The sequence below is a fragment of the Anolis sagrei genome, chromosome 10, assembly GCF_037176765.1.
Source record: "Anolis sagrei isolate rAnoSag1 chromosome 10, rAnoSag1.mat, whole genome shotgun sequence".
NCBI classification, from domain to species: Eukaryota; Metazoa; Chordata; class Lepidosauria; order Squamata; family Dactyloidae; genus Anolis; species Anolis sagrei.
Window position 1 is genome coordinate 12,238,131 of NC_090030.1, and position 14,806 is coordinate 12,252,936.

The following is a 14,806-nucleotide window of genomic DNA, read 5'->3' on the forward strand; positions in this document are numbered from 1 at the left end:
TCGAGTATAAGTCGACCCGAATATAAGCCGAGCCACTTAATTTTACTACAAAAACTGGGAAAACGGATTGACTCAAGTATAAGCCGAGGGCGAGAAATTCAGAAGCTACTGGTACATTTCAAAATGAAAATAGATACCAATAAAATTGCATTAATTGAGGCATCAGTAGGTTAAATGTTTTTGAATATTTATATAAAATTGTAATTTAAGATAAGACTGCCCTAACCTTCTTCAATGTAAATGTGTTTACGTATCCTTCCAATAATAATAAAGACAGTAAAATAATAAATGGAATAATATAGTGAAATAATAGATGAGATAATAACAATCATAGAGTAAAATAAATTTAATGATAACATAAAATAAAATAATAAATGTAATAATAATAAAGTAAAATGATAACTATAATAACAAATCGAGTAAAACAATAAATGCAACAATAATAACAACAATAATAATGACAGAGTAAAATAATAAATAACTTTGACTCGAGTATAAGCCAAGGGGAACTTTTTCAGCCTAAAACAAGGGTTGAAAAATTAGGCTTATACTTGAGTATATACAGGATATATGATTCACACACAGATATCGTATCATAGATTTGAACGGGACCCCGAAAGGAGGACAATGATATGTTGCATGTTCCAGGATGGGCAAACCAGACACTCTCCACATCAACACTGACAAAGAAATAGCAAGAAATACTGTATACCCACAAACATAAAGACATTACATATATCAGAAACCAACACTTTCTCATTACTTTATTTTCCAGGTCACCAGACTGGGCCACAACAACGTGTAGCAGGGGACGGCTAGGTCTATATATTATGATCAGATATGGCACAATACAGATCAGTCAACGTATTTTACACTTTCTTAACATCTATTAAATGGCATTGGATGCACTTCCACCTTATCATCCATGAAGGCAATACCCCCCTTTTAAAAAAGCCTATCTTGAAAAAACTCAGGAGGGAAAACAATAGGTGAAAAAGACAAATAATAATTCAACAGTTTTTTTGAAATACCACCTAGCTGTTATTCTATAAGAAGATAATAATATGTGAACTGTATCTATGAAACCTAGAGTAGCTGGATTACCCCTATGTATATCCACAGTGAGAAAGGTATTCACAACAGAAAAGGGAACACCTCTTTGGCAAGCTGCTTCTGTTCAAGAGTTCAGAACCAATGATTTCAGTTCCTTAAACTTAAAATAGAATATGTACAAATGCCACCATTGTAATATAAGAAGACATAAACAGATGCTTACCTATCTCCATTATTGCAGAACTGAACAGCAACTACTTTGTCCTTTAAATTTAGAAGAAAAAACATTATTCTAGACAATTCATTAAAGACTCCCAATTTATAATGTATTGTCTAGGCGTTCCAAGCTTATTAGGACACAGCTAAGCAAAATGTGGTACTCCAGATGGTGTTGGGCTGCAGCTCTTAGTATTCCTATGCTCTTTGGGGCTGATGGGTATTGTAGTATAGCAATGTCTAGAGCAGGGGTCCTCAAACTTTTTAAACAGAGGGCCAGGTCACAGTCCCTCAAACTGTTGGAGGGCCGGGTTATAATTTGAAAAAACTATGAATGAATTCCTATGCATGGTGCACATATCTTATTTGTAGTGAGAAAAAAACCACGTAAAAACAATACAATAATTAAAATGAAGAACAATGTTAACAAATATAAACTTATTAGTATTTCAGTGTGAGCCTGCTTTTGGCTGATGAGATAGGTTTATTGTTGTTGTTGTTGTGTGCTTTCAAGTCATTTCAGACTTAGGTTGACCCTGAGCAAGGGCCGGGTAAATGACCATGGAGGGCCATATCTGGCCCCCCATGTCTTAGTTTGAGAACCCCTGGTCTAGAGGGCTACATATTGTCTATATGTTTCAGCAGCAAGTCTCTTGATTTGTGGGTCAGTATTCCTTTCTCTATGATTAACCCCTGGCTTACATGTGGACCAGTGAAGGGTCAAGGGGGAATTACTGCAAACAATCAGAGGCCGGCATTAAAGAATCAGAGGGTTGTGCCAATAATTTTTTCAAGATCATAAGTTTGCTCAATATAGTTGCCAGAGGTGGGACAGAAATACTGTAAATAAATAAATAAATAAATAAATAAAAACAGTTTTTAGCTGACATACCTTTTTTTGATATCAAACATCTTGAAATTAGAAGTCCAAAGTGTTGGCTATATAGTGAGGAGCACAGGAGCACAATATACTCTATCTCAGTGGTTCTCAACCTGTGGGTCCCCAGATGTTTTGGCCTTCAACTCCCAGAAATCCAAACAGCTGGTAAACTAGCTGGGATTTCTGGGAGTTGTAGGCCAAAACACCTGGGGACCCACAGGTTGAGAACCACTGCTCTATCTGCTACTCCAAACTTTGGTCTACTTATCACACATTATTCACCTTTGACCCTGTCTACATTGCCATATAATCCAGTTTAAAACTGTGTTATATCGTCAACAAAGCCCTGTTTTGTTGTTGTTTGAGTAATGTGTTTTATTGGCTTTTGTGATGATATATTTTATGACGGAATGTTCATTATCTATTTGGTTTGTTTATTATTTCATGTTGTAAACCGCCCTGAATCCCCACGGGGAGATGGGGCAGGATATAAATAATATAGTGCAATTCAATGCAGTTAATGCATATAATGCAGTTCAATACAGTTACAAAAGGCGTGAGTGGAAAAATCTAAATTTGTGTGGAAGTTTGAATAAGAAGAGAATAAGTTTGAATAAGAAATCTGTGATTTTACCGTATGAGATTCCAGCTCAGCTATTTTTTCTGGAGATTCAGAGCCCAAATAATATATTCTTATAACATGGTCAGTGCTCCCTGTTGCAATGAACATACCGCCTGAAAAGGAGAGGGGAAACATAAGCAGCAAGCAACCTTACATTTTTCATTCGCAAAAGCAAACTGTATTATCTTGCATTATCTCAGACATTTAAGCTGTCTAACTGCTTTTGTTTGGGTTGTGAGTTTTCTGGGCTGTATGGCCATCTTCCAGAAGCATTCTCTCCTGATGTTTCACCCACATCTATGGCAGGCATCCTCAGAGGCTGTGAGGTTTACTTTGTTTGTTTTTTCACTTCAATCTTTTTGAAAAACAAGGAGCAATATTTCTCGTGTAGAATTTTTTGTACTGTCTAAGTAACTTATGTTTCTGCAAAATGTTGACATACCAGAGCTGAAGGATGAACAAGATATTTGAACACCAGGCCGGGACCGCTCAGCAAATTTGACCGGCCGATCCCTGAAATGTAAATATGTAGCATTTTTAATGACGACACTGAATGGTACAAAGGTTATTGTAACCCAATTAGGAACACAATTTATATTTACATGGTAAGTTATTGCTGGAAACTGTAGCAACTCAGATTATGAAAATGGTTACCAACGAAAGTGGAAACAAACTTGCTTCAATGTTTGCAAAAGGGAAAAAAAACTATCTCTCAGTTTGTTGCCAGTCATGGCTTCCCCCAAATCAGAAGTCCCTCTTTCCTTCTGAAGATGTAGATTAAAAAACCTTCTTTGAAAGGCTGGAAACCCCTCAGAAGCAATATTTTTTGGTGTCAAAAAGGACTAAAGCGAGGGAAAGTACCTGAGTGTCTTGGCTATTGAATTACACATATGAGGAGATTAGGGAGTCTTGTTAAAAAACAAGTTTTGAAAAAGCTTCTGTAGCATGAATAAAAGTACATGGGAATTTTAACTGTTTGCATATTTCCTAGGCAGGTGCAAAGAAATGCCTTCTGTGTATCTGTCTCTTATCTGCTTGTCTGTCTTGGAAATTGCAACCTTCTACATGCCTCCTATACCAGTTATTTCTCTCTCTGTGTGTGTGTGTGTGTGTGTGTATAGAGAGAGAGGGGGGAGGGAGGGAGAGATATCGCTTACTATATTTGTGTATGTGTGTTTTAGTATGCAGTTTTTCCTTAGCTCTATGTTGTTTGAGATTGTGAGAGGGACTGCAGACCATGTGATCAGATCTGGGACTATTCAGAATGAGACTCCATTTTTAGAAGTCTGTATTGCAGTGATTTTCAACCTGTGGGTCCCAAGATGTTTTGGCCTACAACTCCCAGAATTCCCAACCAGTTTAAAAGCTGTTAGGATTCCTGGGAGTTGAAGGCCAAAACATCTAGAGACCCACAGGTTGAGAACTGCCAGTTACCAAAATATAGTTGCATTTCCCCCCAATGTCACTGTACTGTGTTCTTCATCCAAAACATAACGCCTAAGGATAAAGGTAGCGGAGCCATTGATGTGCACACTTTTCAATTAGCAGACTCATCATTATGAAGTTTTGTGTACTGACTCAAGAAAGGTAACTGGGCCATTTTGCTCAAAGCAAGGGATCCTCAAACTTTTTAAACAGAGGCCCAGGTCATAGTCTCTCAAACTGTTGGAGGGCCGGATTATAATTTTTAAAAAAACATGAATGAATTCCACTGCACATATGTTATTTGTAGTGCAAAAAACCCTTAAAAACAATACAACAATTAAAATGAAGAACAATTTTAACAAATATAAACTTATTAGTATTTCAATGGTGGGCATGCTTTTGGGCCTGCTTTTGGCTGATGAGCTAGGATTGTTGTAGTTGTTGTGTGCTTTCAAGTCATTTCAGACTTTGGTTGACGCGGAGTGAGGGCCAGGTAAATGACCTTGGAGGGCCGTATCCAGCCCTCAGGCCTTAGTTTGAGGACCCCTGCTCTAAGCTGAAACAATAGTTACAGTACAATATAATTTCCTTACATGGGAAAGGCAGCTAAAAGTAACAAACTACATTATACATACTTAAATTTCATTGTATTCAAGTGCCATTGCCAGAAGCAGATGGTTCCATCAGCACCAGTTGAAGTGAGGTATCGGGTTGTTCCTTTCCTTGCTGGAGAAAACTAAAGATAAGGGGGAAAATACATCAAAGAATCTGTATGAGTGCTTTTAAAATAATTTCGGCTCATTAAAAATAAGCAGCAGCTATTTGGCTGTCTGCATCCCACAGTAAATGTAGCCATCTTCAAAGAAAGGCCTATCTTGAGCTGAAAGGCTCGCCTTGATCTTATTGAGGTTTTCTAGACTCATTTCAAACTAGCTTCAGAGCAAGAGATGGAGCTGAGACCACTACAGTAACCTTAGTTGATGCTCTATTGACTGGGAATCAGCAGGGGAAGCTCTGTTGGTGCTTTTGGATCTCTCAGCAGTATTTGATACCATGCTATCATGCTGGAAGGGTTTGGGAATTGGGGCAATGATGCCTCAATGATTCTGATTCTGTGTCTATGTCTCAGGTAAGTTTCATATGCTTCTGCTTGAGGAAAGTACACTGCATGCCGTACTTCTATCTCCAGTGCCCTTTAACATCTACCACAAATGAAACTTCTGGGAGAGATCATCCAGAGCTATGGGGCCAATCTCTTCTAGCAGGCCTATCTACATAGTTTTAAATTTTGAGTTCTAAATTCTGAACTGATTGTTTTTATGAGCATGCTTTTTAAACTGATGCTATATTATTTTGATTGATTATGTATTTTTAATTGGCATTTGTGGTTTTTAACTGCTATGTGTCTTTTTGTTGTTGTATTTTAATCTGCTGTTCCCTGCCTTGATGTATAGGTAGAGGTGGAACACAAAGATATTATTATTAGTAGTACTACTACTAGTAGTAATGGTAGCAGTAGTAGCATTTTGCTGTGAAGAGGCAATAATAATAATAATAATAATAATGCCTCCTCACAGCAGAATACTACTAATCAGCATCATATTTTAGTTTTCTACCTATCAGTAGTAGTAGTATTTTGCTAAGAGGCATTAATGACAACAGCAACAATTTATCCTCCTCACAATAATATACTACAAATAACAACAACAACAATATCTTTGTTTTCCACCTCTACTTCTTGTTCTTCTTCTTATTGGTAGTAGTAGTATTTTGCTGCGATCAGGCAATAATAATAATAATAATAATAATAATAAATATGCCTCCTCACAGCAAAATACTACTACTAATAATAATAATAATAATATCTTAATTTTCTACCTATTATTATTAGTAGTAGTAATAGTAGTATTTTGCTGTGATGAGGCACTAATAACAAAAAACCAATAATAATTATTGTTTTTTGTAATTAATGCCGCTTTTTTAAGCAAAATACTACTACTAATAATAATATCTTTATTTTTCGCTTGTACCTATCATCATCATCATCATTATCATCATCATTTTGATGTGAGCAGGCAATAATAATAATAATAAATGCCTCCTCACAGCAAAATACTACTACTACTACTAATAATAATAATAATAATAATAATAATAATAATATCTTAGTTTTCCACCTCTATTTATTATTGCTGTTGTTGTTGTTTCTTACACGCCTCTCCTTGGGGCTCGAGGTAGGTTAAAACATAGCTAAAAATCATCAGCATCATCATCATTTATACCATTTTTTTCTCTCTAAAAAGAATCTCAAAGCAGCTTATAGGAAAACCAATACAATACAATTTAAAACCTAAAAAAGTAATACATTTCACAAAATACATCACTTAAGAGACAAACCCTCAAAATATTTGAAATAATATCAACAGGGAAACAGGCCAAAAATAAGTTTTCGATCTCATCTGAACAAGGTCACCACACAACCACTGAGTGTGCTGGCCTTACCTGGATGGAAGTAATGGAAGCTGAATGGCCCAGTAGCACCGCAACTGGTGCACAGGTTCGAAGACACCAGACTCGGACCACCTTATCACAGCTGCCGGCAGCAAGGAGGGTGTTTTCATAACTAACAGCCATGTCCGAAATTTCAGCTGAATGTCCTCGGAGCGTTGAAAGCAAACGTCCATTATCTGTAGCCCAGATTTTCACCAGGCAATCATCTGAACCCTAATGTTTCACAAAAAAAAAAAATCACCAAAAGTATAACATGCAGAAATGCCACTCTCTTTGTATCCCTATCTTCCAGATAACTATTGGTCTACTGCCTTTAGGTTCTGCTAAAATACTATTGTGGGTCTGAATAAAATTAGATAAGCTGGACCATTGGTCCAGTAGGGCTCTTCTGATGCTTTTAAGTGGATTATGATTATCTTTTAATATGGCTTTCCACAAAAGGCAGCTACCTATTTTCCTGCAAATTAGGCAATAAATCCAAGCATAAAAATCTAAAAACTTTTATTATATCTCTTATTACAACAGAATCCCCATACCCATAAGACTGGTTCCATCTATCTGCATCCAACAAAATATGTCATCTAGGAATTGTGGAGGTCCTCCAGGTGATTTTCTACCATGCTTACACTGGAAATGCTCACAGAGTTGAGTTGGAGGGTTAAGCAAACTTCTCAAGAGGATGCCTCACTAGCATTTCTGAAGACCCTCTGGGGCAACTTCAGTAGAAGCTGATAATTTCAATAGGTTGCTATTATCCATGATTTCCTGTTTCTATGCTAAGTTCAGAAGTGTATCCCCCATGGGATACCCTATGGACTCATGCATAAGTCTAGAAATTTTAGTTAAAAATAATCAACCACACAAAATCTGGATTGAATGTAAGTTATACACAAAGTCAACTTATACGAGTGCATGAGTATACATGGTAGTTTAAAAAAAACAAAAACCCAACAATAAACCAAGAACAGTAGACAATATCCCTTTTGGAAAAGCACAAAGTTTAAGAATAGTGTATAAATACTATAAACAAACATTGCATTTTGTTCCTAAATGAAGTATTCATACTAATTCTTTTAGGGGATGTATGCGAGGACCTTACACTCCCTTTCAAGTCAATATTCTGGAGTATTTCATGTTCGTTGAACTCACTGTGAAAATTCTTCTCCCACTGCGATCAAATGCTACACAATACACAGACGACAAATGCCCCAGAATCCTCTTGTGCATCTTAATGTGCTGATAGAAGGATGATGGGAACAAATGGCTGAAGCGTCCATATCCAGTTGTCTGCCTGGCACAGATTATATTTACTGAAAAGCAGGGAAATACAAAAAAAAAGGTCATAACTCCATTTGTTGTTAGCTTGACTCATGTTTGCCTACTGCAGAAGCACAAATCCACTGGGCAGGAGAATCATGCACCAGGATCAGCATTGGCCCAAAGATATTTTGTCTACATTTCTTTCTTGCACTTTGAATAATGGGACAATTGAAATGAAACTATTGCTGGATCTTATGCAAATGTAAAGATGAGACAGTAAATAGTTTCATCTTTTCATTTCCCATCCCACCTCCAAAACAAAAGCTTTGCTATCACCGAGCAGGAGCGAAGATGCCCTCAACAGTTTCAGATTTCTGGATAAATGAGACTGAAACTGTATTTAACAGATACAATTACTTCTCAGTGGGGAAAGAAAGTAAGAAAACCCAAACATGTAAATCTGGTAAATGGATGTTCCCAACTTGTAGATTTTTTTTTCTGTTTCCAACTTTTGGCATTGAATGGCACAAGATGTCCTTACAGGGGAAAATAAACAACACATGTGAGTGTTTAAATGTGTTGTGCAGTTACTCCAAAATGTATGAACTGTTGCTGATACTACTGACAACTTAGTCCAGAAAGTTGATCTTACTCTTAAAACTAGTATTCTTTTTAGGTTGCAAAAAATCTCCAAGCTACATCTGATTTTTTAAAAAAAAACAGTTCCCAAAATGCTGACACGGGAATGGTACTTAAAGATAATAAGGGAGGATTCCTTACCCACATTGGGTGGTTTTCCATAATTTACAGGTAGTTCTGGAGGCCTGCCTCTGTGCAGCGCTGCAAAGGTTGATCCCTTCCATGGCGTGTGCCTGCAGTCTGTTTGAACAAGACGCAAAAAAATGGTCGAAACAAATCTTGCCTTTTCTTCTGAAACAAATTTGTTCTGAAACAAATCTTGCCTTTTCTTTTCTTGCTAAAATGGTAAACACCAAAAATGTTGTTTTCTTTTCCTATTGCATAACACTACTTATGAATGTTGTTTTTATTCAAAAAACAAGAAAAGACAGAAATCTGTCATGAGAATCAGAGTTGCCTTTCTAAATTTATATTAATGTTTTTATACATCAGTGTTTTATATTTTATCAACAGTATTCAGGCCTAGCTGAGAGCAATCTATTTTTCAGATAATAAATTGCCATACACTGTTTCTATTATGTACTGTTAGTTTTTCTAACAAAAGTGACATTTTCAAAAGGTACATTCAGAACCTATAAAAGGCAGACTCAAGATTTTGAAATAAAAAATAAACCTATATGAACCAATTTGTTCAGCACTTACCTTTGGCTGCTCGTAGCAAGGACTGGCGACCCACTCCGAGTAAAGTCTGCACCCCAAGAACACTCTGTGGGATCTCCTTGTCCAATAAGGGTCCGATTCGCTCGCAAATCTTGAGTAAGTAATTTGGGGGGATGTGAGCATTGGCTGCTACCTGTAGTTTAAAAAGAAGACACTGCTTTTCAAATCTTTCCCTAATTTACAGGCTGGGAGCATCTATTTTTCCCATACTTAAAGTTTTTGTTGTTGTTGTTGTGCAGTGACAGGTTACATCTTCCTACTTAACTGACTATAAAATAGGGAAAGTGCCTTTAACTGCTGCCTTCCAAGGGAAAGAAAAGTGAGAGCCAATACAGAGCAGTGGTTTAAGTACTGGACTATGACTCTGGAAACCAGAGTTTGAATCCTTGTTCAGCCATAGAAGCCCAATGGATGACTGCAGGCAAAGTCACACCCTCTCAGCTTCAAAGCATGGGAAACAAATCTTCCTAACCAACCCGCAGGATAACCTCATCTTAGGGTTGCCATAAATTGGAAATTGTTTTGGAGGCACACAACAACAACGCTGAAGAGATCAACATAAGAAAGTAAATTAGGAATACTGAATAGACACTTGTTGATAAAGACATGTGTCTTTTTGCTTTACACAAAGAAATCTACTAGAGCGAAAGTGAGTTCTCAAAGATCCAGATTACACATACTTAGAGTTGTTAGGTCCAAGCAATTATACTCATATAATACAATGCTATTCAAAGTGGTGATCCATGGACAGCAGATTCAGTTTAATGCAGCAAAACCGAAGAGACTTGCAGCATGTTAAAGGCTAGTCCATTTTATTGTAACAAAAGGTGTTCACCAGTACTGTTTACTTCATCAGATAGATGAAACGACACTTCTATTGGTATATAGATGGGTAGAGATAGATACACACACCTTGTGCTCTTGGTATTTGCTGCGGTTTGGTTACAGGACTCTTCTGTCGACATCAAAATCCATGGGCGCTCAAGTCCCTTTATATTGTTGTTGTTCATTCGTTCAGTCGTCTCCGACTCTTCGTGACCTCATGGACCAGCCTACGCCAGAGCTCCCTGTCGGCCGTTACCACCCCCAGCTCCCTCAAGGTCAGTCCAGTCACTTCAAGGATGCCATCCATCCATCTTGCCCTTCCTTTTGCCTTCCACTTTCCCCAGCATCATTGTCTTCTCTAGGCTTTCCTGTCTCCTCATGATGTGGCCAAAGTACTTCAACTTTGTCTCTAGTATCTTTCCCTCCAGTGAGCAGTCGGGCTTTATTTCCTGGAGGATGGACTGGTTGGATCTTCTCGCAGTCCAAGGCACTCTCAGCACTTTCCTCCAACACCACAGCTCAAAAGCATCGATCTTCCTTCGCTCAGCCTTCCCTAAGGTCCAGCTCTCACATCCGTAGGTTACTACAGGGAATACCATGGCTTTGACTAGGCGGATCTTTGTTGCCAGTCTGATGTCTCTACTCTTCACTATTTTATCGAGACTGGACATTGCTCTCCTCCCAAGAAGTAAGCGTCTTCTGATTTCCTGGCTACAGTCTGCATCTGCAGTAATCTTTGCACCTAGAAATACAAAGTCTGTCATGGCCTCCACGGTTTCTCCCTCTATTTTCCAGTTGTCAATCATTCTTGTTGCCATAATCTTGGTTTTTTTGACGTTTAGCTGCAACCCGGCTTTTGCGCTTTCTTCTTTCACCTTGATTAGAAGGCTCCTCAGCTCCTCCTCGCTTTCGGCCATCAGAGTGGTGTCATCTGCATATCTGAGGTTGTTAATGTTTCTTCCAGCAATTTTCACCCCAGCTTTGCATTCATCCAGTCCCTTTATATACAATGGTGTAATAAAATGGAGTCGCCTATATAATGTAACAAAATCAAGGTCTGCCTTGCCATGGGTGGTTGACTCTGTGGATGCAAAATCCGTGGAGTGGAGGAGGGTCTACTCCAGTGGTTCCCAACCTGTGGTCTGTGAACCACCATGGTCCACAAGAACTAAAATATGGTCTGTGGCCTCACCATTACTACATCGTGGCAATGAGAGCGACTGGTCTCACGAAACCCTCTTATAGTGCCAAGGCTTATTAAAAACAGGTTTCTGTGGGCAAGCAGATGACAACTACTGGATGGCATATGTTCTGTATCAGAAACTAGAGCTGATGTGGTCTATTCAATGCAATTTTCTGAATCAGCACCCCAAATAACCAAACTGAATCTAAAGTTGACCAAAAACTGATTTGTAATCCATTTGGTACTAATGTTGGATAGTGGTCCCTGGTTGGGAACCACTAGTCTACACACAGTATGGGATTAAGGGAGTGGGGTCAAATGTTACACAGTACAGACAGTGATAATGTTCTTAAAGCCAGCCATGAAAGAACCAGCAACTGCACTGTGACATCCTGCATTGATAAACTTATGATGGGATGAACTGGTGTAGAATGGCAAAAAGCTTTTATACTTACTTGAGCCACAGGAAATACAATTGAACCTGGCTGTTAATCACATTTTTTATTTCAACTCTCCTCTGAAAAACTTAAGGTATTTTACAGGGTTCTGACTCCATTTATTTATTATTACAACCCAGGGAGTTGGCATAAACTGAGATAATGCAATGTCTCGCTGAAGCAGAATTTTAAGGAGAGACTACTATATTCCAGCATATAAGACGACTGGGCGTATAAGACGACCCCCAACTTTTCCAGTTAAAATATAGAGTTAAGATGACTCCCATGCATAAGACTACACCCGCATATAAGACGACCCCTGACTTTTGAGAAGATTTTCTTGGGTTAAAAAGTAGTCTTATACGCCAGAATATACTGTAAGTGCAATGTTACTACTTAGAATAGGGAGTTGAGTAGTGATTTTTAACAGAATTTCAAAGCATTTGACTGATTTTGTGGCTGACATTTTGAAAGCAGAATTCATAATTTACTAACTGTATACATCAGACATTAGTCAAAAACAACAAGGAAGTTATTTTTAATATGTTTTAATCATATAGCTATGTATTTTTAAAAATGTGTTTTAATTGTCTTTTTTTAATCTTTATTTTTAACTATGCTGTACTTTGCCATGAGGAGAAGTAGGTAAAAGTGGTTGTTGATTATTGTGATTCTGGTAATTTGTACTCCACTTTTGCACTCATTACAAATGTCCAAAGCAGCTTACAGCAAAAATGACAACAAGAAATATACAGAAACCTAAAGACAAACTCATATTAACAAACAATGAAAAGAAACAAGTAAGAGTAATAGCATTCAATAATCCGATTTATGAGTATCAAGCGCATTTCTCAGCAAGCAGATTTAGTGTATGAAGCTTCATGCTATCTTCCCCAAAGAGCTGACCAGACACCTGCTAAATTCTTATATGATGTTTCCCACCCATTTATGTTGCGTGCAAATTTATAATGCACCAAAACAACATGTTTAGAATGTTGATATTTTATATGTTTTTTAATTGTATGCTCTTTTACGGTTATGAACAGCTTGGGTCTCAGTCCTGGGAGAAAAGCAGGAAATAATTATCATCCTCATCATCCCTATTATTTCTATGTTCTTTTTGCCTCTGGCACTAAAGAAGTAATGGCCAGGAACACTTCTACTTTGTTGATGCAGATGTTTCTGTAGGTTAGGACTGGAATTCTGATAATGATCCCAGCAGTCTATACTAAAATCTGATGAGAGCTGTATGTTAAACACAAAAACAACATCTTTACAACTGTTACTCAGTCCTAACTCAGATGAGTGGTGTAACACTTTCCAACTTTGTGACAAACAGAAGAGATGAGAATTTCTAGCTTGCTCAATACACAACTGAAGTATGCAGTGGTTTCCAATTTTTGGTCCTCCAGATGTTCTCGACCTCAGATTCCAGAATTCATGGCAATTGGCCAAGTTTGCTGTGGCTCCTGGGAGTTGAAATCCCAAGTGCTTGGAGGACCAAAAGTTGGGATTCACTGCTCTAGAGCAAGAAAAGAGATGCTTCTCCAGAAAAGTAGTACACCAGGCAGATTAGGAATTCTTCTCATGACCTTTCAAAGAGACCTTCTGAATTAGATCACAGACCTACTAACCTAATACCTTGTTTCCTAGAGTTACCACCAAGAAAATCCACCCACAAGACACTGGGTTTCCTTCACAACCAGTACTCAGAATAACAACCTTTAAGAGAAGGCTCTGCTCGATTAACTACTAAGCAATTCATGCTTACACCTTCCATATGTTACTATAGCTTTTTAAACCCATTTAAGCCATTACGACATCAAATAGCAGAAAATTCCATAGATCACTGCAAAAACACTACAAGTCAAAATGCTTCTGTTTTATGTCTGCTTTTCATCTCTTTCATGCAACTACCACAGATAACAGAAGGATAGATACAGAATGGGATGGAAAAGGTTAATTTGGTTTTCCATGTGAGAAGAGAAGGTAACAGAAGACATAAGAATAGCCATGGCTTGATCTGATCTACTATCTACTTAACTTTTTTCCAGACTGGCCAGCCAGGTACAGCAGCAAACTGAATAAGGAGAACATGAGCCCCTTCAAGATGGGACTTTTAGTTCTTTTCTCCAATTACTGTTTTAATAAAGGTGGTCAAATTGCAACATTCATACCTGCCTCAAATAAAATGGAGTTCTTTCTCCCACCCTGGATATTCAACGGATATATAAACCCTACTTATCCTATTTTCCAACAGACCTCACAAACTCCGAGGATGCCTGCCATAGATGTAGGCAAAACGTCGGGAGAGAATGCTTGGCCATACAGCCCAGAATGCTTGGCCATACAGCCCAGAATGCTTGTCCAACATAGCCACACAGCCCAGAAAGCCATCTAACCCAGCCAGAGAGATGATACTGAACAGAGAGTTAGATGGGTTGGGACTGCCAAGCACATCTGCTAAATGCAAGACCATAACCAAATAATGAAACCCTTTTGGTTTGCAAAAACAGCTGCATGCAAAGAGAATGGAGCCAGCACTAACACCTCTGAAATCCAGAAGCTATTTTCTTCAGCTGGAGGACAATGCTTTAGACCAGTGTTTCTCAACCTTCCTAATGCAGCAATCCCTTAATACAGTTGCTCATGTTGTGGGGGCCCCCAACCATAACATTATTTTTGTTGCTACTTCATGACTGAAATGTTGCTATTGTGATTAATCATAATGTAAATATCTGATATGCAGGATGTATTTTCATTCACTGGACCAAATTTGGCACAAATACCTGAAATGCCCACATCTGAATACTGCTGGGGTGGGGGGTTAAATTTGTCATTTGGGAGTTGTAGTTTCTGAGATTTATAGTTCACCTACAATCAAAGAGCATTATGAACCCTACCAGTGATAGAATTGGGCCAAACTTCCCACACAGAGAAAGAGAAAATACTGTTTTCTGGTGGTCTTTGGCGACCCCTCTGACATCCCCTCAAGACTCACCCAGGGGTCCCAACCCCCAAGTTGGGAAACGCTG

At 38.2% G+C, this 14,806-nt stretch overlaps 1 protein-coding gene across 2 annotated transcripts in view; it reads right to left on the reverse strand.

The window, feature by feature from the left end:
• BRWD3 (bromodomain and WD repeat domain containing 3) overlaps positions 1-14,806 on the reverse strand; it is a 70,722-nt gene that overhangs the window by 47,724 nt on the left and 8,192 nt on the right. For both annotated transcript variants that reach the window (XM_060756303.2, XM_060756302.2), the window contains exons 5-12: positions 9,309-9,459; positions 8,748-8,846; positions 7,857-8,017; positions 6,699-6,920; positions 4,832-4,932; positions 3,214-3,284; positions 2,784-2,884; positions 1,277-1,317 (exon numbers count right to left, since the gene is read on the reverse strand). In XM_060756303.2, coding sequence (XP_060612286.2) covers positions 1,277-1,317; positions 2,784-2,884; positions 3,214-3,284; positions 4,832-4,932; positions 6,699-6,920; positions 7,857-8,017; positions 8,748-8,846; positions 9,309-9,459 — 947 coding nt within the window. The remainder of the gene's footprint in view (positions 1-1,276; positions 1,318-2,783; positions 2,885-3,213; positions 3,285-4,831; positions 4,933-6,698; positions 6,921-7,856; positions 8,018-8,747; positions 8,847-9,308; positions 9,460-14,806) is intronic.